At 49.0% G+C, this 27,864-nt stretch overlaps 2 protein-coding genes across 2 annotated transcripts in view; both read left to right on the top strand.

The window, feature by feature from the left end:
- Positions 1–27,864, top strand: part of RASGEF1C (RasGEF domain family member 1C) — an 838,438-nt gene that overhangs the window by 639,147 nt on the left and 171,427 nt on the right. The gene's annotated exons all lie outside the window — the stretch shown is intronic.
- On the top strand, positions 177–27,564 carry GFPT2 (glutamine-fructose-6-phosphate transaminase 2). The gene is made up of 19 exons (XM_021689943.2): positions 177–195; positions 469–576; positions 1,375–1,473; positions 1,985–2,110; positions 5,470–5,528; positions 6,193–6,327; positions 7,371–7,432; positions 10,051–10,130; positions 10,573–10,690; positions 14,414–14,577; positions 16,054–16,149; positions 16,228–16,325; positions 16,598–16,718; positions 19,079–19,236; positions 19,415–19,529; positions 22,437–22,564; positions 24,103–24,270; positions 25,209–25,370; positions 26,686–27,564. The coding sequence occupies exons 1-19, from the start codon at positions 177–179 to the stop codon at positions 26,728–26,730; spliced, it is 2,061 nt and encodes a 686-aa protein (XP_021545618.1). The 3' UTR covers positions 26,731–27,564.

Genomic DNA, 27,864 nt, shown 5'->3' with positions numbered 1-27,864 from the left:
GATCACGCAAGGGGGGGGGGACAGAGGGAGAGGGAGAAGCAGACTCCCTGCTGAACAAGGAGCGCGACACAGGACTCGATCCTAGGACCCTGAGATCATGACCTGAGCCGAAGGCAGACGCTTGACCGACTGAGCCACCCAGGCGCCCCTTGGTCTTTGCTATTATAAATGACACCATGTCTCAGATGTTCAGCCGTAGGAGACATTCTCCACAGGACAATTGTCAGGCCAGGGTGTCTGATGTGCTCTTCATATGCCCCCTGAGACTTTTGTCACGGGCTGGGCTGTGGGTGACGTGCGTCCCAAAGCAGGAGGGGAGCACGGCTCTCGCTTACGCCAGAGGAAGGCCACACGTGCAGCCCAGAAGCCGTCGGGCGATGCCAGCCGTGTGGGTGTCCCCAGAGCGGGTGTTTTCCAAACACTGACCGAGTTACTGATAGACATGTGATTCTCCCTGTCTTTCCACAGGAATCTTTGCATACATGAACTACAGAGTCCCCCGGACGAGGAAGGAGATTTTTGAGACCCTCATTAAGGGCCTGCAGAGGCTTGAGTACAGAGGCTATGACTCGGCAGGTGGGTCCTGTGGGCTGCCACGGCGTACGCAGAGCATTTGTTCATTTAATGCGAAAACTAGAGAAAAGTAAAAAGAAGAAATAAGAGTAAAAAAAAAAATCTCCACTCAAAGCACTCCCGTCGATATCTTTGTGTCCCTGCTCTGGTCGCTGCTCACGCTGGGGTGGTCTGGGGGGCGGGGGGTGTCGTGCATAGATTTTTTTTTGTTTTTAACGTGATCATTACTACAGATTTGTAATTTTATGTCCTGTTTTCATCTCTCTCCCACATTTTCTGTTCTCCCTGACGGTCTTTCTTGGTGGCTGCACGCTCCTCTGATGGATAGGTGGGTCCACTTCCCATTTTAAATTAAGCAGTCTGGGGAGAAAGGGGGAGCCAGACAGTTTTATGTCTGTTAATTCTTCACAGAGAGCAAGTCAGATGAAAGCCCGCAGGAACGCCGATGCGGGGACGGGGGGGGGGTACCTGTTATAGCAGGAGAGTGCACAGTGCTCAGCATGATGAAGACCCTCTGGCAAGCCTGCTGCCCTCAGTGGTGGGCCTGGAGGTGTCTCCCTTGCAGGCAGCCTTCCAGGGCTGCACCCCGGGTAGACGCCGGGTCAGGCGGCCATGGCTTCTTCTTTCTGAGTCGGCATCCTGAATGCTATCGAGTTCTCTTCCAGGCCACCAGCCTGGCAAACAAGATCCAGTAGACCCACAGTGCTGTGCAGCCCTCACCGGGGTCATACCCTGTAACAAAGGCTGGGAGACAAAACTTCAATGCCAATACAAAAAAAAAATATCATGTGTATACCACAGGTGTGGCCATCGATGGACATAACAATGAAGTCAAAGAAAGACATATCCAGCTGGTCAAGAAAAGAGGGAACGTCAAGGCTCTCGATGAGGAACTTTATAGTAAGTGGAACGTAAGCCCAGTCAGAGCAATAAAGGCAGCATGGGTCAGTTTAAAATCTCTTATTCCAGAAGCACCTAAGACTAAAAATATGAATGGATGGATTCATATGGTGGATAAATGGAAGGCGGGTTCAGCCCACACTGTAAAACTGTGTTTCTCAGGGTGTGGGATGGGTTTGTTCTTTTTTTTAGGAGGTGGTGCATGAGCATTTTTTTAATTTTTCAGTACTTAAGTATTTATTTTAATTTTTCTGGCAGATGATACTGCTTTTCCATTTATAGTAGCGATCCATAATTTTTTTTTTTTTTAAGTGAGCTCATTTCAGTTACTGAGTGAGGTTACTGGTAAGTACTGAGTAAACCACAGCAGGGATCTGGCAGAAATCCCTGGGGTGGGGCCCTTGCGGTGGAAGGTGGGATGTGATTTTGACGTAGCTGAGGTGCGTCCATATAATGATGTCACCTCACCCTAACGGTACTGTGTCAATGCTTTTTTTTCTCTTTGATCTAGAACAAGACAGCATGGACTTAAAGGTGGAGTTTGAGACCCACTTTGGCATTGCTCACACGCGCTGGGCCACCCATGGGGTCCCCAACGCCGTCAACAGCCATCCGCAGCGCTCAGACAAAGGCAACGGTATGTAATACGGCCTCGGCCCCCGCCCCACCCCCATCCTGAAGGTTCTGCCTGGCCCTGGTCTGTGCCAATGTGGACCCACACCCACCACCAGCTGGTTGCTTCTCTCCCAGCCCTCCCTGTCTTCCCTGAGGATCCACGCGGGGTGGCACCAGGCCCTAGACAGGAGCAAACTCAGCCTGGCTCCTGGGCGGGGCTGACCCTCCAGGCCTCCAGAGGAAAACTGTGGCACTTCCCGTGACTGCTGCTGGCTCTTGAGACCCAGTCTGAGTGGGACTTGGCAGCATGAGGGGTCGAAGAGTCTGGGCACTGTTCTTCAACAAGCGACTGCAGTGTTCTGGAGGGCTGGGAGCCTCAGGGAGGGATGCGCTTCCTTTCCCCGAGGAGAGTGGTCTTGAGCCAGGGCGGGTGGTAGTGCTGATCTTGGTTCATGTCTGAGGTGCCCGCTCCAATCCTGGGCCCTGCAGTGACGCCTCGGCTGCCAAACGCTTGAGATCTGGAAAAGCAGAAGCTGCAACAGGCAGCCCAGGGGCTCCTTCCAAGCAGCAGAGCCCTCCCCTTGGCTCGCTGCAGGGTTTTTAAACCTGAGAATGATCATACCTAGAAGTCCCTTGAAAAACTGAAAGGTATGGTAGCTGGGCTCGCAGTACCTTGGAGTTCCACTGCCAAGCAGCGGTCCAGGGTCACAGACTGGGGACATGGAGACTGTTCAGGACACTCACAGGGATACAAGGCCCTCTTTGGTGGGCTGCAGGCTCCCCAGTTCTCCCAGCCGCCCTCTTGGGCCAGCCCTAGCTCATGGGGCCACATCACATGCCTGGGCCCCCCTGGAAAGTTCTCCATGCCGTAGCTCTGAATGGCCCCCGGCCCCTCTCGTGGGGGAAGGCCTGGCAGGTCTGGAGATCCCAGTGGGTCTCCCTTCTAGATTAGGCCTGGTCAGGTCAGGAGCCCCCAATGGCCCACACCTGGGCATGATGGGGGAGGGTATCGGGCAGAGAGAATGATCTCTGGCGTCAGCTGGGACCCCCACCCCAAGACATAATGCAAGTTCTTACCAAGCCCCATATTAGAGTAGAAATCAGATACATCAGAGTCGTTGAGGAGTGCTTATTGGCAGGCACTTAGCTACACGCTTGGCAAGCCTCACTGCCGTTAATCGTCTTGGAAGTTGGGCCACAGGAGAGACTTGTGCCTCCCGGCTCAATGTCCTTTACCCCTGTGAACAGTGGCTCATCCTGCCCAACTTGGAAGGATGAGCCCGATGCCCCCTGTTCGGCAGAACAGTTGGGGTCTTGGGTAATGAGTTTTTGCTAGGGACTGACCCTTGGATCTGGTCCATGCCCTGAACCACGGCACATCCCACTACTGGGGCAGGTCCCCCACATCCAGGAGGCAGACAGCAGACCCCATGGTGCTGAATACCTAGAATGTGCGTCCCGCCAAATCCCAAGCCAGATACAGAGGCTGGTCCCGGAGAAAACACTGTCCCCAGACCATGCACCCTGAGATGCTACCACCCCAGGTGATAAGATGAATCCCCACTTCAGTGTTGACGATGACTCCGTGTCCCCCCAAGCAAGGAGGTTCCGAGAAGATCCCCCCCCCCACACACCCAAACTTGAAAATGCCTGCCCTGACTCAGGTTGAGTAATTGAAAACAACGTGAAAAGTAAGCAAAGATTCGTAGAATTTCTTTAGCAACTCATCAGGGATAACTGAAGAGCATATTTTGAAGGAAGACTTACACCCAGCAAAAGCATTACACAAGAAAATTACACAGAGTTCTAGCAAAAAAAGAAAAAAAACACAGATTCTAGGAAACAAACTACTGAGGAGAAGTTAAGACAATTGACTGAAATGAAAAAATGGGACAGGGTTAAGAAAATAATCTGAAGACACCGTGTCAGAGTCGGTATGAAAAATAAGAGGGGGGTGGATACGGAGATCCATCAGGTGAATTTATAGAGATCCAACTGGTGAATTACTAATGTCCCCAAGAAGAGAACAGAAGAAATAAAACAGTTAAAAAAACCAAAAACCACAAAAACAAACCTGTAAAGCTGTAATAGAGTTCAGCTGTGCCTAGTACATTGGCCAAAATGGCTTTTCTATTCGAGCCCTCCCAGTTTTTGGGTGACCTTCCCAAAGTAAACAATAGGCTGTAAAAAAAAAAAAAAAGGTAGAGAGGACATGATGATAAAAATAATGAAAAAGAGTAAAGGACTATCCTGTACTGAAAAAAAAATGAATTGGAGAGCCGAAGTTTCACTGAACAATAATATGTAGATACATCCTGGTAGAATTACTCAATCTCAAGGTCAATAAAAGGCCTTTCTATCATCTGGGCTCAGGAGGAATGGGGGTTACTTACCCAGAAAAAAAAAAAACCTCAGGCTGGTTTTAGACCTTCAAGTTATTCATCAACCATTGATTGAGAAAATGCAGTGGTGACTAAGCAGATGTATCCCTCGCTCTCCCAGGGTTGACCAGGGGGTCCCCCATGCAGGGAGTAGCCTGACATGAGCAGGCTTTGCTGCTGGTGCTTGGGGAGGCGGGAGAAGCCACAGCCCATCCCGCAGACCCTGCAGAGAGAAGTGGTCATGGCCACACAGGAATGTGGGTGAGCCCAGGGATGCCAGAATTTCTGGGGATTTTTCCTCCCATGAGAAAATCGGGATTTTTAACTTTATTTTATTTTATTATTTTATTTTAAGATTTTATTTATTTATCTGAGAGAGAGAGAGAGAGCCCACATGCACAGTGGGGAGAGGCAGAGGGAGAAGCGGACTCCCTGCAGATCAGGGAGCCCGATGCGGGGCTCGATCCCAGGACCCTGGGATCATGACCTGAGCCGAAGGCAGCTGCTTAACCGACTGAGCCACCCAGGTGACCCAAGAAAATCAGGACTTTTAAGTGAAAATTCAAAATGTTTAAACTTAACTCTTTTTACAATGTAGTGTGGGTCGAACAAAGCACGCATGTGGACTGCTAGCTTGTGGCCCCATTGAGCCCAAAGCCAGTTTGGAATGCCTGGGCTGGTTTTTGGGTAATGAAGGGTTCATCCTGCCCCATTTGACATAAATACCAAAGCGTGTTTGACGATGCTGTAGGCCACAAGTCAGAGCTCCGTGTGCAGTCTCTTTGGCTTTTTACCCAAAGAGAACTGTGTATTTCCTCAGGTTTGGACTGTAATCATAGTAGATGGTAGACCTCAGCTCTCATCAGCGAAAGAGACAGTAAACAGCAGACTCCGTGGGAATAGAGCTTGCAGAGTTTCAAGCTGTCAGATCACTGCTTCATTTCTGACTTGAACTTCACTTTCTCATAGCCTTTCTGTCTTCACCAAACTTCTTTTCCAGAATTCGTGGTCATCCATAACGGGATCATCACAAATTATAAAGACCTGAGGAAGTTTCTGGTAAGATCCTCCCCCTGGGTTGACATGTAAGTCAAGTGGTCTTCCCCGGAAACTTTCCAACCAGCTGTTTCCCGCCGGAAACAGGCGGGAGCTGAGTGAGACCCGCTCTCAGTCACATACCCGCATTGGGTAAACGGCGTCCCGGCTCGGCCGAGCTCCCCACGTCTTGCTGGAGAAGACAGCAGGGCATTTTCCGTCCCTCAAGTGCTATTGCAGATTCACATAATCAAAAGAACACGAACTTCCTTTCATTAAGGTGTCTGCACTTTAATCAAGTGTTTATAAACACATCAGCTCATACACCAAACGGAATGTGGGGTGGGAAGGCAGACGGCGAGTTTCTAACGTATGAAGAGGTTGCGGTGTTGGTTGGGATGTGGGTGGATTTGACTCAACATACTTGATCATTTCGACTGCTGTTATTTTGCAATGTCCAGATTAACGGCAAGGTCAGGCTTCTGAGGCGGGATGATCTCAGGGAATACTGGAATGACTCAGCTGTGTTGGGCTCTGTGCTTCTGGCAGACATTTCTGATCCCCGGTTTCCTTGTTCTTATCTTAAGTCGCTGCGAGGGTGGGTCAAGAGGGAGGACAGGGAGCTGGCCAGGCGACCGAGGTTTCACAATGCCCCTTATCTGACACTCCGTCCCACGAAATATTCCAGGAAAGCAAAGGCTACGAGTTTGAGTCAGAAACAGATACCGAGACCATCGCTAAGCTGATTAAGTATGTGTTTGACAACAGAGAAACTGAGGACATTACATTTTCAACACTGGTCGAAAGAGTCATTCAGCAGCTGGTGAGTTACCGGTCCCACCTGTATAAAGAAATCAACCCTGCCTTCTTCCTTCACTCCTTGGGATCTGCCTGAAGCCTCTTCATTTCGGGCAGTTGGAAAGGTCCTTAGAGGCCTGCGGACACTGACTTTGGGTCGCTCAGGCTGTGTGACTGAGCTGGCAGACTGGCCAATGCACACTGGCCACGTGGGGCCTTGGGTCTGCCCAGGATTCCAAAGCATGGGGAATTTCACACGGAAAACCTGATTTATAGCTGGTCGTACATAACCCAAATCTTAGCAGGGTCATGATAAATTAGTACAGGATGGTCAGAATATAGGGGAGAATTTTGCACCGAGGAGTTAAACAGAGCACTGGGAGTCTTGAGTTAGGAGAACTAGATCCTTGCTGGTTTGCACGACGTAAGAAGCTAAAGCACTGAGGGCAAAGACAGTCCTCGCTAAAGAAATAACAACCCTAACGTGTTAGTGCCTCTGTCGGGTTTTGTATATGGCAACCACGGTTCTGAGACTTCAAGTGCATGAGCTCACAGCAGCCAAACAAGGTAGGACTATTCTCATCTCTGTCACAGCGAGGCACAAATTGGGCAGTTGCCCAGTGAAGGGGCGGAGCCGGGGTTTGAACCCAGGCGCTGCCGTGCAGCATGAATTTTCCTTCTCACAGTTGCTCCCGGAGTAGGTGCCATCCCAGAGGCGCAGGGCAAGACCCCTGGCCCCAGTTCTCATTTCCCGAGGCTCTAACTGCACCCGCCCACCCAGATGGTCACAGAGCTGGGACTCGTTCCTTGTGGGCCTGGGCAGGGTGGGGGGTGTCTGTCGAGCATCATGAAATCCACAAGTTCTGGGCTTTGGTCCTTCAGCGTGGTACTGGCTGTTTTCACTTTCTCCTCCTGCCATCACGCTGCACGAGCTGTCCTTCACTCAGCCCCCTGAGGGAGGGACCCCAGGACCCTCCCACCAGGAGGAGTGGCCCCTGTCTGGGGCAGTGGGCCAGGTTGGCCGGGGCAGAACACATCGTCCCTCACTCTTGTTTGCTGTGTTTGCAGGAAGGTGCATTCGCGTTGGTTTTCAAGAGTATCCAGTACCCGGGAGAAGCCGTTGCCACCAGGTGAGGCTCAACACATTGACACTGCAAGAATAAATAAATAAATAAAATGCAATTGCTTAGCTTGCAGCCCAGGGGAGAAGTAGGGCGTCTGGCAATCTGGAAGGTCGTCTCCAAGGGACAACTGTGGCTTGGGTATCCCACCCAGCTCTGTGATCAGAGCTTCTGATCTTTAAAGGAGAAACCAGAGAGTCGGATTTTTATTTGAAATCTCCATATTTTCAGAAGTTGACAACAAATTCAAATTAAAAATAAAATTGTATATAGTGAGGGGCAGATCCAGGTTGCAGGTCAGTATTGGAGGTTCTTTTCAGAAAAAGCATGCAAAATTATGAGAATGAAACTAGGAACAAGGGAACATTGATTTGAATCCAGTAAAGAAGAGGTCTTGAAGGCCCCAAGCTCAAGCCTCATCACCTTCACAGAACAGGGGCTCTAGGAATCAGCTGAGAGGCCCTGGGTCAGCCCACATATCCCTCTGTTAGAGTCCCATGGCCCCCAGTGCTGTGTGGATTCATTCAAGTGGGAGTGTGAGTGCCATCCTGTTCTTTTATATTCAGATGAGTTCATTATCCATCCATCTGTCCATCCACCATCAGTCTGGCCATCCATGCACACATCTATCTGTCCCTCTGTCCATCCCTCCCTCCATTCATCCAACGAGTATTTGTTGAGCACTTACTCCGTACTGGGCCCTGAGGACCTAGTGACATCCAACCTGGTCCTCCCCTTAAGGACTGAGCATTGGTGCGGGAGGACACAGTGGGGCAGAAGGTCTTGATGCTCTATGTTGGGGGTTGGGGGGATAATGCAGTGGGGGCAGGTGTCAGCCTAAGGGAGTCAGGCAGAAGGACCAGTGTGAGCAAAAGCAAGGGGCCCGGAGTGAGCTCAGCACTGCAGGGATCTGCAGGGATCTGGTGGGACTTTCCGATCTTCCAGTACAGACTCACTGATACCTGCTGTGTATCAGGCATGGGAGACAGCCGTGAACAAGGTCATGAGCATACTGCCCCTTGAACTTCAAGGGCTGGTGGGGAGTGAGGATGTGGGTGGAGGCCCAGCTCTGCAGGGCCCCTGGTGCACTGTGGGCTGCAGACTTTGCTCCGAAGTTTCTGAGAAGCCATATTGAGAATGTACCCGTGGCCCTGGGAGACGCACAGAAACGAGGAGGTGGTCCCGCACGGACTGCCATATCCTGTAGGCAGGAACTGATGGGAATGTGTCATGATTTCATTGTCTTTTCTAGGCTAGGAACTAATGGACCCTTCAGCAGTTAACTCCTTCAATCGCAGAATTGTAAAAGACCACTGGATCACCATCAAATTTAGAAACCCCTTTTAGGATCTGGTATCATCGTGGTATTACCATTTTAAATGAACGTAGAAAGGTGGCAGTGTGAAGATGCAATAAGGCCTTATTTTTCTAAATTGTCTATAACTAGTGACTCCGTAGCCTCCAGAGCAATCTTTGGGATGTATTGGGAGCATTATTTGTGGCAAGGTTGAGAGAAACCATAGAGCTCAATCTACAACAATAAAATTTGGGGGAGATGTTTGCCAAGAAAATTAGATAACCACAGTATTTTCTCATTGTCAATATTATAAAGGCTGTTTAAGCTGGATCCCCGTTGGACCCAGAACCGTGTCTCCTTTTTGCTTTAAACTTATTTATTTCAGAGAGAGAGAGAGAGAGAGAGAGTACACCTGCATGAGAGTGGGGGGAGGGGCAGAAAGAGAGAGAGAATCTCAAGCAGAGTCCTCCCTGAGCGTGGAGCCTGATGCAGGGCTTGACCTCAGGACCCTGAGATCATGACCTGGGCCGAAACCAAGAGTCAGATGCTTAATTGACTGCACCACTGAGGCATCCCCCCTTTGCTTTAGATACGATAAAAGATGGTCCAAAATATTCAAGGTGCTCACAGCACCTTCTTCAAAGCCACAGACTTGGAGAAGCCAGAAGGGGGGCTGGGAAAGGAAACTCGAGTTCGAGGTGCTCACCTGGGTCGGCTACAAGAGTGCGCCAAGGCACTGTCCCCTTTGCAATGGAATCCACCTTGTGCAGGTCGGAGATTTGAAACTTCGCCCCATGAGGTGTCACTCGGGCCGGCAAAAGCACCCTTGAAAGCAGGTTAGGTGGCCCAGAAAGTTGAGCAGACCCAAAGCCAGTCATTATGATGCCCCCCAAAGCTGGAGAGCAACTGAGCTAGGCAAAAGGGTAGGGGAAGGCAGGGAAAGAATCTTTGGGCAGATCCTGGGCCTTGAGGGATCCCACTTTGCAGATGGCAACACATGGAGGCCGGCTGGAGAAGCCGAATGTTCCTACACGCTTCCAGGGCCTACTAATGTCTCAGCCTCTGTGACCTAACCCGGTGTGGATTCCCTGGGCAGATGGATGGCACCATGGCAACAAGCTGGAATTCTCCTGCTAGCCTGCTGGTCCCGTCTCCGAGCCCTGGAACATCGTCCAGGGGCCAAGGACTCTATCCAGTGGCATCTCAACAGGACACTTTCCCCTGGGAGAAGGGCTGGATGCGGGGACCCCTCCTCAGTGCTCAGAGGCCATCCAGCCCTTCCTCGGCCTGGTGAGGCAGTGAGTAACTCGACTCCCTCTTGTCTCTACAGGAGAGGCAGTCCACTGCTCATTGGGGTGCGGAGCAAATACAAACTCTCCACGGAACAGATCCCCATCTTGTATAGGACACGTAAGTGTTTCGAAAAGGACTTGAACAGGGCAACGGGGCTCTGGTGGAGGCAGCCCCCCTTGGAGACAGGCTGCACACGGCTCCAGGTTGGAGAGGTTTTCCTGCAGCTGAGACTTCGCTCCGTTTTTTGCAGAAGCTTTTTATTATGGATATTTTCAGCTACACACACAAGTCCAGGGACCGGCACGCAGCTCCATTATATAAAGGCGTCCGTGCTCTGGGATGAGTGTTGATTGGGTTTGGTTTTGTTTGCAGCCGTTTAAATGCTCTTGCAGTGGTACTGTGCTATTTGGGGATCATTTGCACGATTTGGCTGACGCAGCCAAAGCTAAAAACTGCAAATTTCTCCCACACATATTCAAAGGGGAAGCTGGAGCCTTGCTTCATGTTATTCAAACAAAATAGTTTAATGGGACTTGCGATCTTTTCCTTCATTCACTAGGCAATTTTGAGAATGTGAAGAATATCTGCAAAACGAGGATGAAGAGGCTGGACAGCTCAACCTGCCTTCATGCCGTTGGTGATAAAGCTGTGGAATTCTTCTTTGCTTCTGATGCAAGGTAGCTGAACCTTGTCTCCTTTCTTTCCTAGGATTATGTAATCAAACGTGACTGGCTAAACACCACCGTTTCTAACGCATCCCTGCATTTCAGCTGTTTTCTCACACATGGCGAGGGGACAGGGATGATGGCAGATTTCAGATCTCTGTGACCCTTCTCTGAGAATCCTTCTGCACTGAGCACCTCATGACCAAAGGCTAAGTCCACGGACCTACACATGTTTTGGGTCTGCACAGAATACCTGAATTATTTGCCAACATTTTAAAAGTGGGAGATTTCCCGTAAATGTCTGGATTTCTAGCTTCTCTGGGAAATGAGCAGGTCTGAGCACACTGGGCTGTGCTCCCTCTGGCCCAGGCTGTCTGGGGCCGCTCAAAGGCTGCTCCCTTTTAGGTGGGGCAGGTGTCCCCAGCCCCTTGGTCCTTCTCGTACCCCGCCTGCCTCTGCCTACGTCTTACCGCTCATAAAAGACAGAGCCAAGACTTAGGGGTTTGGTCCAATTATTGCAAAGTCCATGTTCTCATTAAACAGACAAAGCAAGTAATTCTGAAATTTGAGCAAGTCAGCTTCATACTCATTTTAGTACAAAAAATTTATACACACACATACACACTTACTCAGACAAGACCGAGACACTTTCCTGGTCGTTGAAGTAGAAAAGTGCCATAAACACCACCACTCCTTCCTCCATCCAAACCCTTCTCATGCCTCCTTCCCGCCAGCCTCCAGGAGGGTCTTCCCAGACCGGGGAGGAAGTGTGGAGGACACCAGGACTCCTATGGAGTCATAGGAACCTAGAGCCCTTGGCTGTGAAGTCTGGTTCTGCCCAGAGCCAGCATTGAACTCGATGTGTTCCCCAAACTGTGCTCCTCAGAGTACCCATTTCAATGACAAGCCAATCCTATTGCAGTGATTCTAAGGCACACAATTATCTTATAGATTTTAGCATCTGTCCGTGGCATCTTACAGTTATAATTTGCTGCAGGTTCTATGGCTTAGAAGTGTATAAAATAATTGTGATCCCTAAGATCAGTGTTACCTTATATTCAATGAATTATAGTAAATGTTTCTAAAAAAGAAAAGAAAAAAAGAAAGAAAGAAAGAAAGTGTCTACAAGGAGTTGAAATAATTATGTGTAGGCAATAAGATCATATGCTTTTAAAATCCAACTGAAAGCCTGTTAAAACTGCTCCTTAGAGGCTGGTCAGAGAATGAAGGCGTGGAAATCTGACCTCCCAGTGGTAAGCTATCCAGTGAACGGGGCAGTGGGACCCCGTTTCCTCCTGTGCCTCCTCACGTGGCTGGCACACTCAACTCTCAGCAAACCTTTCTGGAACAACAATAAAAAGGAATCGTTTACTAGACCTGGAAAAGCTTTTTTTTAATCCCTTAAGATGAATTTTAACAAAAATAGTCCAGAATCTGTTTGGAGAAGCCTGTAAAAGTTCACCACAAGAAACAAGAACAGATTTGTAATAAAGGGAGAGACTCCACACTCCTGGGTAAAAAGGCTGAATATTATTTTTTAAAAATTAATTGGCTTAAAATTATTTTAATAATTAGGAATTATTTTTTTAAAGATACGGACTCTCCTTAAATTACCCCGTAAATTCAATGCTGTGATTAAAATCCTCAGGATTCCTTTGTTTGCTTAGGTTTGGGGAACTTGAAGAGATGATTCTACAGTATGTGGTGTGTGGACCAGAAAGCCAACACATATTTGCAAAGTGAGAATGACAGGAGTTTCAAATATCCCCCTCCCCCCCGACCCCGCACTCGCTCCTGTGGTCCCGAAGCTTATATGGGAAGGGGCTGCGTCAGGATGATCTCACTTAATAAACACAACAAACCTCTAGCGAAGGCACAGGGCAGCAATCATCTCTCACTTTACAGATGATCGTTTCTCTAACTTTGCATCAAGAGCTATGAAGTTTATATTCCTGCACGGGGCATGTGTGGGTGTGACACTGGGTAGGATGAGGGTTTTTTTCTTCCCATGGTCCTATAAGCAACACCTTCATGCATTTTTTTTTTACCACTTGTGTTGTTTATTACTTTTCTTTTTCACTTACCAACTTTTTTTTTAAATATTTTTATTTATTTATATGACAGAGAGAGACACAGCAGGAGAGGGAATACAAGCAGGGAGAGTGGGAGAGAGAAGCAGGCTTCCTGCAGAGCAGAGAGCCCAATGCGGGGCTCGATCCCAGGACCCCAGGATCATGACCTGAGCCGAAGGCAGACGCTTAACCACTGAGCCACATAGGCGCCCCGCTTACCAACTTTTCTAACTCAATTTATGTTTTTAAATATTTTATTTATTTATTTGACACAGAGAGAGCACAAGCAGGGGGAGCAGCAGAGGCAGAGGGAGAAGCAAGCTCCCTGCTGAGCAGGGAGCCCGATGCGGGACTCTATCCCAGGACCCTGGGATCATGACCTGAGCCAAAGGCAGATGCTCAACCGACTGAGCCACCCAGGCACCCTTAACTCGATTTATTTTTAAAAGAAACTTTGTATTGCCATTTTGCAAGACAAAAATCATTACTTTCCATGCAGAGAAAGTTTTTATAAAAGTAAGCACAGTGACCCCAGATTTCATTGGTGGACATATTTGATACTTTGCTCCTAAACCACCCTTTTTTCCTTGGAGGGTGTGTGTGTTTGTGCGCCTGTGTTATGAAATTGAGTCATTTGTCCTGATGACTTTCCCGCTGTCGGGGTTTTGCTGAGTGAAGCCCCCTGGTGTCACTTCACACGTTCCCCTGCCCCTCATACTTCTGTACCCTGGCGTTCACAGGTGTCTAGAAACTTGATCTCCTTCAGGTTTGATTTTTTTGGCAAAACTGCTTCATATGTGGTGGTGTGTCCTTCCATCCGGAGGCATATATATATCATCATCTGTCTTTTAGTGCTGTTAAGATTGATCAAGGGGGGGTGCCTGGGTGGCTCAGTCATTAAGCGTCTCCCTTCAGCTCAGGTCATGATCTTGGGGTCCTGGAATCGAGCCCTGCATCGGGCTCTCTGCTTCTCCCTCTCCCTCTGCAGCTACTCCCCTCCCTGCCCACCGCTCACGCTCTCTAATAAATAAATAAAATCTTTTAAAAAATAAAAATAAAATAATTAGGAGTTCACAAATTGACTATTCTAATGCCGTCATTCCTTCTTCATTAGCTATATTCCTCCCATAAAGAGAAACTTGCCTTCATAAACGATGTGCTTATTCTGAAAGCCAGATCATTTTGAAAGGCAAGACAAATGTTTCATTCTTTCCCGTTCCGATTCAGAATAATGTGTTGGTTCCCGAGCATTATCCAAAGGTGACACTGTCTGGATCTTGATTTGAAGAAAGCAATCATAAAAGGACATCTATGAGATTATTGGGGAAACTTGAACAGACTGGACATTTGATGAGATGAAGGAATAACTTAATAATAACTTATTAATTTTAGGTTAATAAGGTTAAAAAATGATCCTTCCCTTTTAGAGATATAAGCTAAAATATTTACAGATGAAATGTTAGGAAGTCTGGGACTGGCTTCACAATAATTCTGAGGGCAGGGAAGGAGGTGTGAATTGATGTTTAGAGTGTGATGTCCCTGTCCCTCCTAAAATGCCATCCGATGCTACTGATATGGACCCACACTTGGGAGGCAGGGACTGCCATCTTGCAACTGTCGAGCTCAGACACCATCTGTGACGCCTGTGTTTCTCTTGCCCCAGCGCCATCATAGAACACACCAACAGGGTCATCTTCCTCGAGGATGATGACATCGCTGCAGTGGCTGATGGGAAACTCTCCATTCATCGGGTCAAGCGTTTGGCTAGTGATGACCCATCTCGAGCCATCCAGACCTTGCAGATGGAACTGCAGCAAATCATGAAAGGCAGGTGTCCTCTGAGGGTCTGTGTGCAGCGGTCTTGGATTGGGGGGCAGGTGCTTTATGGGGGCACTCCTGAGACTCTGCGTCCTACCCTGAATGGGCACCACAGCCCTCCTGCCTGCCGTGGCCATTGGGGAGCTCCTGACTGGAACCAGGCGCCAGGTCTCCCTGCTCGATCTGAGCAGTCCATCCATGGCCTCCCTTTACCGACTCTCTGGGACACATTCTGACACCCAGAGGCCATTTCTTCTCTGGGTCAGAAGCCTGCAAAAACAGGGGTCTGTGGACTACTTCTTCCTTTCGAGGAGAGCCTGTCTCCCTCCACCCCTTTCTGCATAGGGCAGCCTGGGTAAACACTTAGGAATGTGAATCAGACCCTCTTACACCGCTGCTTAAAACCCTCTCTGATGGCTTCCCGCTGTTCTTGGAAGAAAATCCATACTTCCTGCCATAGCCCACAATACCCCAATGCCCAGCCTGGCCCCACCTCACTCTACCCTTTTCCCACTATGCTCCGCCCACCTCTCCGGCCACCTCACGGTGACTTAGGCCGGCCAAGTGCTTGCTCACCAGGAGATCATTGCTCTTGACTGGCTCCTTTTGACCATTTACCCCTCTTTGCTTCATGGTGCCCTTTGTGCAAGTCCCCAGCTGAAGGTGGCAGACGGGCACTCTACCATGTTTGGCATCATCACACATGTGTGTATCCCAGAGAACATTCCCACCCCGTCTGTGGACACCTCCAAAGCTTCAGGCACAACACCTGTCAGGGGCCTTAACCCTCTGTGGCCAGAACATCCCTTTGACGTCATCCAATTCCATTCAGATCAGAGCCCTAGAAATGCATGTGTGGCAGAAAAGTTTTCTTTTCTTTCTTTTTTTTAAAGATTTTATTTATTTATTTGAAAGAGAGAGAGAACATGAGCAGGAGGAGCGGGAGAAGCAGACTCCCCACTGAGCAGGGAGCCCGATGAGGGGCTCGATCCCAGGACCCTGGGATCATGACCTGAGCCAAAGGCAGACGCTTCACCGACTGAGCCACCCAGACGCCCCAGAAAAGGTTTTTCTTTAATACAGAAACTAGGAGGGTATTTGTTCAAAAGACAGTTGCCTATTTCTCTGGGCTTACTTCATTTGTACTTCCCTAAGTAGGTTGGTTTCTGGAAGTAAAGCATTTTCCTTTCCTCTGGCTTTGCTAAAAGCAGCCACACATTTGCTGCTTATAGCCCTCGCTCCTTCAAGCTGCAGGGTCCAATATGTCAACTGAAGGTAGTAATCTTATCTGGCCTGCTTCCCTCTCACTTGTCACTGTGAGCATTAGGGGGGACAGTCCCCGAGAGGCCCCTGGGAATCTGCAGCAGCCTCCACATGTGTCTCTGTAACTAACTGCTTAACGGCTTTGCACCCTGATCGCAAGTTAAGCAGTGGTAATGTAACCAGATTAAAATTGACCTGTTCTGTTGACGTTTATTTGACCAGGTAACTTCAGTGCGTTTATGCAGAAGGAGATCTTCGAACAGCCAGAGTCCGTTTTCAACACCATGAGAGGCCGGGTGAATTTTGAGACCAACACAGGTAATCCCTCGTCTGTGCCCTGGGCCAACGCACCTCCCTGGGTGGGGTCAGCATTAACGTGCTGTGTGTGCCCCACAGTGCTCCTGGGCGGCCTGAAGGACCACCTGAAGGAGATTCGGCGGTGCCGCCGGCTCATCGTGATCGGCTGTGGAACCAGTTACCACGCTGCTGTGGCTGTAAGTGCATCACACTAGGCCCGTGATGGTGCTGGGGAGGGAGCGGCGGCCGAGCATAGTCTTAGACGCTACGGTGTGTCTGACCCAAATCCGGTGCCCGTGAACCAGCATGAGAGTTGGCACCGAAGACTTTCTCCCACGGTGGGGGCCGGGCATGCCTAAATTCCCTGACCACCTGGCCCCAGCCACACAAACTGTCCCCAGGAGCCCAGCTGCCTTGTGTCTCTGTGGCATCTCTGACTGACTTTGGTCCCCATTCCTGTTGGCTTCAGACGCGGCAAGTTCTGGAGGAGCTAACGGAGCTCCCTGTGATGGTTGAACTTGCGAGCGATTTTCTGGACAGGAACACACCGGTGTTCAGGGATGACGTTTGTTTTTTCATCAGCCAGTCAGGTAAGGATGACGGGTTTGTGTTGGTTCACCTCAGGGCTCTGTCCTCTTGGTAATACACCTTGTATCTCCCTCCTGCCTTCATGCAGTGAAGTTCTCTGTGCACTGAGCATATGCCAAACACTCCTGTGCCTATGGTCACTTAACCCTCAGAGCCATCACTTCCTGTCCCGTGTTATGGGGAGGAGGCCGTGCAGCCGGGGCTTCTCACCACTCCTGTCATCCCAAGTCCGGGACTTAAGGGACCACTCACCAAAGGGTTTATTCGTGTGTGCTGGGTGTATTTAGAGAGGTGAAAGTTCTTCCAAATTCTGCTGGTTGAGAGTCACTTCAAGGACTATGTGCATGCTTTGCAGTGCCCCTGCTGCCCAGCAGGGGGACACAGAGAGAGACAGCACGCAGGTGTCTGGCTCACCGCACCTTCAGTAAACGCTAAGCCTGGGCATTTGTTCCAGTTGGGCTGGGCAGAGAGTCAGGGAGGTGATTCATGGCCATATGCTTGGACTCTCTGTGACCTTTAGAAGGATTTTTAAAAACAGTTTAATTATGGAAAATTCCAAATCTCTGTAAAAGTAGAGATTCACGTAAGGAGTCGCCTGTCCTCGGCAATGATTAGCTCAGCAGAGCTGGTGTCATCCAGATCCACATTAACCTGTCCCCTCCACGGGGTTATTTTGAAGTCAATCCAAGACATTGTGTCGCTTCATAAATACCTCACAATGTATCTCTAAATGGTAAAAGAAAAAAAAAAAACATAACCACAATGTCATTACCACCATGAACACGTTAGCAGCAATGCCCTAATATCCGTTGGGACTTTGAATCCTGCTGCCCAGTTGAATTTTTAAGACCATTTCCATTTCAACGACAAACTCAGAAAAACGAATGCAGACACACCCACCGTCTGGCTGCCTACCTGGAGCCACGTGCTGCCCTGGGCCTTGAGATGCCAGCGTTGCCTGTGGGTTTGCAATCCCGTCAGAGGCTCAGAATGTTTTCTGAATTGGGTGGGAGCCGTCAACCAAAGAAAAGGAGTGGATTTAGTGTAAAAATAATGGCAGTGGCAGCTTCGGGTGTCTACACAGCAAAGATTTAGTTTCGTTTTGTCCAGCCCTTCTCATTAAGTTTTAAAAAAAATACTTTATCAGGGGCGCCTGGGTGGTTCAGTCGTTAAACGTCTGCCTTTGGCTTAGGTCATGATCCCAGGGTCCTGGGATCGAGCCCCGCATCGGGCTCCCTGCTCAGGGGGGAGCCTGCTTCTCCCTTTCCCACTCCCCCTCTCTAGCTGTCTCTCTCTCTCTGTCAAATAAAAAAAAAATACTGTATCAAACACTAGGGGGTGGGGTTGATGAAGATAGAGCCATCCGGCTCCCTGCCTCCGAGCCCTGAGCCCCACTGGTGCTGAGGAAGGTCTGTGCCCTAGACACACATCTGAAGAGAAAAAGGAGATGGGGACACACGCGTATTGCGGAAAAGTGGCCACAAGGACATCGGTGGGCTTGAGTTTCTTTTTAAGATTTTATTTATTTATTTGACAGAGAGAGACACAGCAAGAGAGGGAACACAAGCAGGGGGAGTGGGAGAGGGAGAAGCAGGCTCCCCACTGAGCAGGGAGCCCGATGCGGGACTCGATCCCAGGATCCCGGGATCATGACCTGAGCCGAAGGCAGATGCTTAACCGACTGAGCCACCCAGGTGCCCCTTGATGGGTTTAATTCTATGATCGGATCATATTTCATTTAGTTTGAGCTTTCAGGACTTACAAATACAGGGCTCCTGTGCTGGCTTATTCACGCACCAATTTAAGTAGCTTTATCATAAAAAAATAATTTTGAGTTCACACTGGCAGGCTGCATGAAGCATTCTGCTTTAAAACAAGATCTATTTGAGAAATGGCCATTCCGGGGCATTCTTGCTTTTTAAACATTAAATCTCAGCACGTTCTGAATAAGGCAGCTTAAAGTCCTAGCAAGGACGCTGGGAGCCAGGCACACCTGGGTTGGCTCGTCTGTCACCCACAGCCGCGTGGCCCCGAGGAAGCAAGGCACCAGTTCCCTTCTTCTCCGAGGACCTCATCCTCAAGGGGGACGATGGCCCCTGTGGGGCCGCCTTGAGAGCTCAGAGAAACAGTGATAGATGAAAATGTCCTTGGCACATAAAGAGTAGCCAAATCTTGAATCCAAGAATCAACCGGAAAAATTGTCACATGTGGATTTTTCTTTCTGAGAACATGCCAGCTATGTCCAGGCCCTGATTGCCGCCTAAGAGCGAGAGTACAAGAGTTGGGGGGCCGGGGGGGCTCGAGCTGGCAGAGCCACACTCCTGCGAACCCGTGGCTGAGAGGGGGGGGACCCATGTGGCAGGTGAGACTGCAGACACCCTCCTGGCGTTACGCTACTGTAAGGACCGCCGGGCCCTGACCGTGGGTGTCACCAACACCGTGGGCAGCTCCATCTCCCGAGAGACCGACTGCGGTGTCCACATCAACGCGGGGCCAGAGATCGGCGTGGCCAGTACCAAGGTAGGCACCTCCCACCTGTGCCCTAGCCGGGCGGACAGGTGTGCCCCGGGGGAGGGCCTCGGCTAGCCGGGCAGACAGGGGGCTGTGGGGCAGGGGGGCCCACTGATGCGCCTCCTCCCGAGTGGTCCACAAGCCCACGTTCGCCCCTGCTCTGCCAGAGTCACCATTTTATCCACAGGCTTACACCAGTCAGTTCATCTCCCTGGTGATGTTTGGTTTGATGATGTCTGAAGACCGAATTTCACTGCAAAACAGAAGGCGAGAGATCATCTGTGGTTTACGGTCTTTACCTGGTATGTTCCAGAACTAAAGTTTCCTTATCACTGTCTCCCATAAACAGTGCTCTTAATAACTTCCTCCTCCTCAAAACTTCGTGGTCACCACTAAATGCCTCCAGAAGCTCCCCCTGGGCCAAGATTAAAGTCTGCACTCTTCACCAGGCCTTAGAACCCTGCACACTTGGCCCCTGCTTCCTCTGACCTCATTCCACTGCCTCCCTTCCTCCTTGGGCTGCCTCATGACCTTCTGATCCTCAGCAGTGCCAAGCTCGTTCCACCACAGGGCCTTTGCACTGGCCCTTTCCTCTACAGAAACCTTCCTCCAGCTCCCCAGCTGATGGCTTCTCATCATTCAAGTCTGAGTTCAAATGTCACTTCCTGGGACCCTTCCTGGCCATCCTAACTAGTCCCCTGCCCCAGCTACAAAATGTTAGCCCATTTCTTGTCTTTATAGCACATGCAATGATCTGAAGTTACCTGTTCTCCCGTATACTGGCTTGTCTCCTAACTAACATGTCAGCCCAGTGAGCATACAACCCTATCTATCAGACTCATTGCTGGATGCCTGGTGCCCAGGCAGGGCAGGTATACAGTAGGTGCTCAGCAAATATCTGAGAAGAAGTAAATGGCCCTGAGCCTTTTCCTGTCCCAGACTGCTCCTTCTGTCTCACCAAACTCCACTCTTCTGCTGGGTCCCATCTGTTGTAGTTCGTGAGATGCCACGTCTATGACACTGAATCACAAGCTCTTTGGGGGGAAGGGGGGACCATGGTTTCAATCATTCGCCACACAGGGATCAGGGCCCAGTGGTGTTTCCTGCCCCGTGTGCCATCCTGGGAGTGCCTTTCCTTCGGACACTCGCACTCCAGGGAAGCAGAGAGACCTACTGTGTTTTCTTTGTGCAGCTCTGAGGGCATGAAATGAAACAGATCTCACCGCTGGGCTGACAAGGAGAAAGTGCAGGGGCAGGATGGTCATGAGGCTGGGGGGCAGCCCCTCCCCGAGACCGGGAAGGACTGGGTCCTCCCTGGGAGGCAGGGGCAAACCCCGGAGAAGGCAGTGAGGGAGAACCACCATCTAACCATAAAAAGCCCAGAGATCTGCATCTGGCCAACACAACATGCTGAAAATGTGTGGACGAGAAAACTATTCTTCACTTTAAGCCAGATACGAATGGTGCAAAAACAGTACTCGACCCTGATGTCCAAGTCAGCGGTTCTCAAGATGTGGTCTGCAGGTCCCCAGTCTCACAGTAAACACGTTATTTATAATAAATGCGTTTGCCTTTTTCGCTGTGTGGACATTTGCAAAGGCGGTGGTGCCCCCATTGGGGCCTTAGCATACACCACCTCGCACCTAGCTTGGCTCCAAGATGTCCTTCATGAAGCAGGAAAATGCATTAATCTTAGTAAATTGCAACACTTTTCAATGTTCTGTTTGACAAAATGGGAAGTGTGCCTAAATCACACTGAAGAGTGTGAAGGTTGTTTCCAAGAAAAGCACCCTGGAATTGTTAGAGTAGCAAGCTGACTTGAGTACGTGGCAGACATTTTCTCAAAAATGAGCAAAGTTAGCCCGACACTTAAGAAGAAAAACCGACTATCTCTTGCCAGTGATAAACTTCAGGCTTTCATGTGAAATTTAGGACTTGGGAAAACCTGTAGCTTGTGAGTGTGAGCTTGACCAATTCCCACCACTTAAAGACATCTCTGATCAGGCCATGGTGATTTGAAGACATGTCATTTCTGAAAAAACCATATTTTATGATGAAATGTGTCCATTTTTAGAAGATTTGTATAATTCAGTGGACCTATATTTTCCAAATGGCCAATGCGTGATGTCACAAAAGTATACACACGTAAAACCTCCATTTAAATAAGTGCAAGATAGACAGATAAATTTTAATGTCACAAGGTGGGAAAATTTATTGATATGATTTCAGAGTCTACATTTGCAACTACTCTTTTAAGAAATTACTGTTTCTTGGGACGCCTGGATGGCTCAATCAGTAGAGCTTGTGACTCTTAATCTCGGGGTCGTGAGTTCGAGCCCATGTTGGGTGAAGAGATTAGTTAAATAAATTAATTAATTAAAAAAAGAAATTATCTTTTCTTGACTTTGATGTAATATCGGAGAAGAACATTCACAATTATTGGAAAAAGTTATTTATATGTTCCTTCCTTCTCCAACTACAAATCTCTGTGAGGCTGGATTTTCTCCCTATTCTTCAACCAAAAGAACATATCACAACAGGTTGAACGAGGAAACAGATGTGAGGATCTAAATGACTTTATTACAAAGTCAGGCATTTAAAAAGATTTACAAAAATATAAACAGCACTATTATTCTAACTTTTAAAAATGTATAATGGGTTTATTGTGACTTTTAAATGAATGAATAAAAATATCTTTAATTTTGTCAGTTTCTAATCTGGTAAATATTGATAGAACCAACAGAAACAAAGTGTCTTAAGGATTCACAATCATTTTTAAGAGTGCAAGTAAGTCTTGAGGCCAAAAGGTTTGGGAAGCGTTGGTCCAACTTACACTGGTGTCTCCAGCAGGTGGGCTGGATGGGGCGATGGGGCATTAATTTGGGGTGTCAGCCCTGTGGCTGACCAGCTGGTGATTTAGCCTCTCTGAGCCTCAGTTGCCTTACCAGTAAAATGGAGCTAGAAATAACACTTCTCTGCTTACCTTACGTGCTCGAGGAAGTATGAACATAAACAAAATCCTGGCTAATCACCCAAGTTATTTCCCATAATCTACATTTAAAACCCTTTGAAACTAATGTGAGAGGAAGCCAAGTGTATGAAGTGGTGTGAGTTCCCAAAACTTCGTCTCTACACCATGATTTTTCTTTGTGAATCTTGCTATAAAATCTAGTATGACTGGCATCCTCTCTGCTGTATTTGCGATTTAGGGCTGATCAAGGAAGTGCTGTCGCTGGATGAGAAGATTCATGACCTGGCCCTGGAGCTCTACACGCAGAGGTCGCTCCTGGTCATGGGACGGGGCTATAACTATGCCACGTGCCTGGAAGGAGCCCTGGTGAGCCTCCTCTGCCCAACCACCCCCCCCACCAGCCCCTGCATGAGGGCTCTGCAGTTTCCCTGTTAGTCCTCAGACTTCCAAGGGGAGCTGGAGATCCTGACGGAATGAGTTTCCAACCCTACTAGGGATCCTCAGCCTGCCTTTTTAAAATTGGTAACCGGCTATGTTGTGGCACTAAAGATCCAAACCCTAGAACGAGAGCTGATGGAGCGTGGGCAGGTGCCAGGATCACAGGGCTACCAAGAGGGTGGGGCAGTGCTGTCCAGGGGCTGAGTCTAGTGCTAGCACGTAACCCACTCTCTGCTTGCTGCTTATGGATGAGAATGCTCAACCAAAGCAAACGGGAGACCGTGCACAGGTGGGGCCGCGCTCGGGACCCAAGCAAGGGCATCATCCCTGGCCCAGCTTGGCTCCCCTCCTCTTCCTCAGGAGCAAGTCCTTGCTCCTTCCCTGTCACCTCTATTTGAGAGAAACACTCAGAGGGTTTTACAAGTGGTGGGGGGGAGTGGGGGGGAGGGTTTGCACAAGCCAGAGCTGCCTGACCGGCAGTGAGCTCCAAATTCCACAGGCTTCCTCTGAGGCTCTGACCCCTCCCAAAAGAAGTGAAGGGCTGGGCACGCTGCTTTGGGGGGGGGGGGCACCATAGGAGCAAGGCCTGGGGGGAGTCCACTTGCAGCTCCCCCATGCCTCTGCTGCCTGGTGCAGGGGGTTGGGGGGGCTCAGCTGCAGTGCCCCAGTGTGCTGGTGAAAGATGCATATTCAGCTGTGTCTCCAAGTCAGTCTTTGGGGGAAGAAAGAAGCTTTTACACCCGCTGCTAGCGCACATCAATGGCCCCTCTGTGGTGCCCTGGGGGCTGGCACTCCAGCTGTCTGCAGCATCCGGGTGGAGCCATGCTCCTGCCAGTTTCCCCCCCACCAAAATAAATAGTTCTAGGGGAGTTGAGAAATGTTTCATTTGACACTCACCGGTTCAGTGACGTAGGTTTAATGACAACCTAATAGAAATGGATCTCCCTAAACACAGGGAAGAATTCCAATAACAGCCCAGTGTGTGTGATTTTTGCCTCCTAAGTAAGCTGGAGGAACCCTTTGGAAGTTATTAATGGTCTAGAATTGGGGGCACCGACCAACCAGATCACTGAAGGAAGGTATATCTAGACAGAATGCAATGCCATCATTACAAACTGTAACTGTGGGAAGGCCATGGGGCCCGGACAGAGGGTGGAAAGGGCGAGCCAGATCAGTGTGGACTTGTCCATCCAAGGGGGGGCGGCTGTGCTGGGGGCTGGTCTGGGGACGCAGGCTGCGTGCTGGGCTCTGCGCATGCTCTGGACACCAGCCTGCCCTGGCCCTGGCCTTGCGAGCTGCCCTCAGTGCTGCTGACCCCTTCACGCACTCGTTCATCTGCCCTGCAGCCCTCGCTCCCTGCCTTCTGGATTCATCCCTCCCCCAGCTCCCCTCCCTCCCCCCTGGCTGATCTGCTCCAGCCCCCTGTCTGCCCGGTATCACACGGACCCCACCTCGTGTTTCCCCAGAAAATTAAAGAGATAACCTACATGCATTCAGAAGGCATCCTGGCTGGGGAGCTGAAGCACGGACCCTTGGCGCTGATTGACAAGCAGATGCCCGTCATCATGGTCATCATGAAGGACCCTTGCTTTGCCAAATGCCAGAATGCCCTGCAGCAGGTCACAGCCCGCCAGGTGAGGGCTGTCAGCTGGGCTGGGGCCCCCTCTCTCCTGTTCTCTCCCATACACTGGTTATGAGCAGTCCTGACACTGAGAAGGCTTGACCACACACTCTCTCCTAGACCCCCTCATGAGTGGCACACACATTCAGAAATGACTGGCCAGCCTGTGGCCATGGGCACGACGGCTCCTCAGTGAGACCTTGTGACCCAGATTGGCCCGAGCTGTCCCGGATTCCCAGTGTGGAGCCGCCCGGAGGTGGGAGCACAGATCCATCCTGGGAGGGCTCATGAAGTTACAGGGACGTGAGATCCAACAATGCCCTTCAGCCAGCTGCTGGTTTTATATAACAGAAGTTAGAAAACACAAATCGCTTTACTTCCTTGCCTAAAGCCTTCTGGTGGCTTCCCATAAAACTAGAGTGACCATAAGCCTGCATTATCTGGCCCCTTCCTTCTGTTTCCCACTCAGGCCGAGCTGATTTCTGTCTCTATGCCTTGGCGCTGGCTGTTCCTCACCAGTGTCTTCCAATCATATTACCGTGTTTTGTGGCTTCTGCGGCATTTATCTGGAATTCATCATTAGTTATTGGTTGGCTTGCTTCTGTTTTTGTTTTCTACCCCTCAGTTGTGAGTCCCCTGAGAGTGAAGAGTAGGTGTGCCGTGTGCCCTGCCCTTGGCAAGGCACACTGAAGCCACTCAACAGATGGGTGCTAGAAATGAATGCCACAGGCTGGCGATCACCCTACTAGGGAAGGGAGAGAAACTCACCCAACAGCATCCAACACTTTGTCCTTCGCACCAGTCATGCACAGCACCTCCCCCATACTTGCAACAAAAGCAAGAGACCACTGTGATCATGGCAATGAGGTTGATCTCAGAAACTCTGCTGTAGGTGAGGGGCTGTTCTTTCAGAGACAGACTGCATGTCGTGATCCTATTTCTCCACTTTAGGGTCGCCCGATTATACTGTGCTGCAGGGACGACACTGAGAGTTCCAAGTTCGCGTATAAGACGATCGAGCTGCCCCACACGGTGGACTGCCTCCAGGGCATCCTGAGTGTGATCCCACTGCAGCTCCTGTCCTTTCATCTGGCTGTTCTCCGAGGATATGACGTACGTCTGAAACCGCGCCGAACCCCCCAAAGGGGGAAAACATAACCCCAGAGTTTGATTTTGTTCTTGAGTGCTTATTGGGTGTAAATATTCATAGGAGACATTTTTTTTCATTTAAAACAACTCTCTTTTTAAAGTAACTTATATCCCTTGAAAACAAGTTGCAAGATTATGAAGACCATATTAGACTATAAACTCATCACCCAGAGGGGCAAGGCTAATTGGCAAATTTAATAATTCATTCCAGTCTTTTCCTTGTGTGTGTGAATTTTTTAACATTTTTTGAGATTATATCGAGGATGACATTTTACATCTTCCCTTTAAATATATTTACAAGCATTTTCTTACATCTTGAACTTATTGTAAGCAACATTTACAGTATTCCAAATATAATAACTTATACAAGCAACATGTACAATATTCCCACAGTCTTGTAGCATGGATTGTAACAATGACTTAGCCAGTCTTCTGTTATTTAAACTGTTGCTAATTTGGGAGGAAATGGCTGCATAAATCAGAATGCAGTGAACATCTCTGCACATGTATCTTCCTCCCACATTTAAAACTTTTCCTCAGTCTAGCAAATGATTCAACATTTTGAGACTCCCAACATACATTGTCAATTTATGTTCCAGAAAAGAACCAATTTACAATCCCACTGGCAAAAGTGTATAAGAGCATACAACTCACTGTGTAAAGAAAAAGAAGTTTTATTACAATTTAATTTTGAGAAGCTTTTAAAGATACATAACCATACCAAAAAAAAAAAAAAAACCCCACAATGTAACAAATACCTAATGGTGCACATATCCAGAACTGCCATTGGCTAACGTTTTGTCATATTTGTTTCTTTTTAAAAAAACATTATTGTAAGCAAAAGAAGACATTGTAGATAAAATTGAAGCCTGCTCTATCAACCATACCCAGTCACCTTTTCTGCCCAGCCCCCACCCTGGACTAACAAATCTTGTGGATTGAGTGTACACCCTTCCAAGAAAAGTGAATATTTAACAGGACACACTGAGCTCACTGGTTTTAATAGCATGAATCGGATCCTTTCAATAGTTTTAACGCAGCATGACACGGATCAGGTGCACACTAAGTGTTTATTGAATGAAATAAACATGATATAGTTGAGTGACGTTTCTGGAATAAGGAACCACTTCCAAGATGCTGGTCTCCAGGAACTAGCTCATAGTTCAAGGTGACCAGAACACCCATCTCCTTTTCTTCTAGTACTCTGATAACAGGCTTTATGCCACGGCACGTTGCTGAGCTCTAGGGGCTCCTGAGCAGCTACTTTCTCTCGTTTTAGGTCGACTTCCCCAGAAATCTGGCCAAGTCTGTAACCGTGGAATAGAGAACAAGGAAGAGCCTGAGGAGGCCATTGCCACCTGTCGTGTGTGCTTCGAGGCCCGTCCCAGGGACGCCCAAGTGGGAAGAACAGTGGGCATTCTGTGTGTTCCGAGTAGATCCCAGTAGAGCTTGACAGCTGCCAGGTGCCTTGTACCCAAGTGCTTCGCTTACAGCAGATACTGTTTCTCTGTGTCCCGAAGTTGCCAGAGGAGAAAGGAATCATTGTTTACACATGGGGATCAGAGCGGACTTTTCCACTACTGTGCAATAGAGACACAGCTCTCTTCAGAGTAACTGTGAACCTTTTTTTAACCAACACTAGTTAGTTTTAAAAGACAAAATATTTATAATGATGACTGTATAGCTTTTAAGTTATTTTTCTAGTATGTGGCTTTCTAGAGCCAAGGTAACTCCCAGACCATGTACCCCCCAGCCTCCTGGCGGGGGGGCATTCATCTCAGATTTGAGCACAAGGCATTGCCCCTCTGGACTCCTTTCTCCTTTCCTGTCCTCTCTGGGCTGCCCCTGAATCCTGTCCCCTGACGTCAGGGAAGCCCCCACCCGCCCCCGACCTTCTGGTGCCTCCTGTAAATCCCTTCAAAATCTCAATGTCCTTCAACGGTTTCTTCTCCTATAAATCCCTCCAACTCTCCAACTTCGGTTAAATCTGATCATGGTTCTTTTTAAGCCCAGGCAGCATTTTGGTCCCGGCTCCTACCTGTAGTAGAACAGCTTGAAATATCCCATGCAAGAGAGTAGTTTCAAGTGGGCTACCTTGCCCTCTGTTTAAAAGCGTGCACAATCAAAATACTATGCAATTTTAAGACAATAAAGACAGTACAATTCTTTTTTGGCTTGTGTGTTTAGATTTCTGGTAATCTCATTCTTTTTTTGTGTACTTGGGTTTTGAAGGCTTCTCAAAACAGGAAATCAGCAGGGTCTGGTGGCAATGAACCCCGTTTCTTAGTAGCCAATGGCACTGTGTCCACACCTGTGACCTGCATACTTCTAGTGTGAAAATGAGGAGTATTTATTTTACAGGAGGGAACAAACTGTAGGATATTTGGAACTCTTGGTTGAGTCCACTGAACAGCTGTTGGAGGGGGTTGAACCACGTGATGCTGTTTAAGACGGTTGC

Source organism: Neomonachus schauinslandi, chromosome 7 (genome assembly GCF_002201575.2).
Source record: "Neomonachus schauinslandi chromosome 7, ASM220157v2, whole genome shotgun sequence".
Lineage (NCBI taxonomy): Eukaryota > Metazoa > Chordata > Mammalia > Carnivora > Phocidae > Neomonachus > Neomonachus schauinslandi.
Note: the sequence above shows the minus strand (reverse complement) of the source record. Positions and strands in the feature narration are given on the sequence as shown.

Excerpts from the sequence above, each read along its gene's own strand:
- GFPT2 (XM_021689943.2), top strand. Across the intron at positions 19,530-22,436 it reads TGGTTTACGGTCTTTACCTG|GGCTGATCAAGGAAGTGCTG; the intron begins GTATGTTCCAGA and ends TTTGCGATTTAG. Across the intron at positions 25,371-26,685 it reads CTGTTCTCCGAGGATATGAC|GTCGACTTCCCCAGAAATCT; the intron begins GTACGTCTGAAA and ends CTCTCGTTTTAG.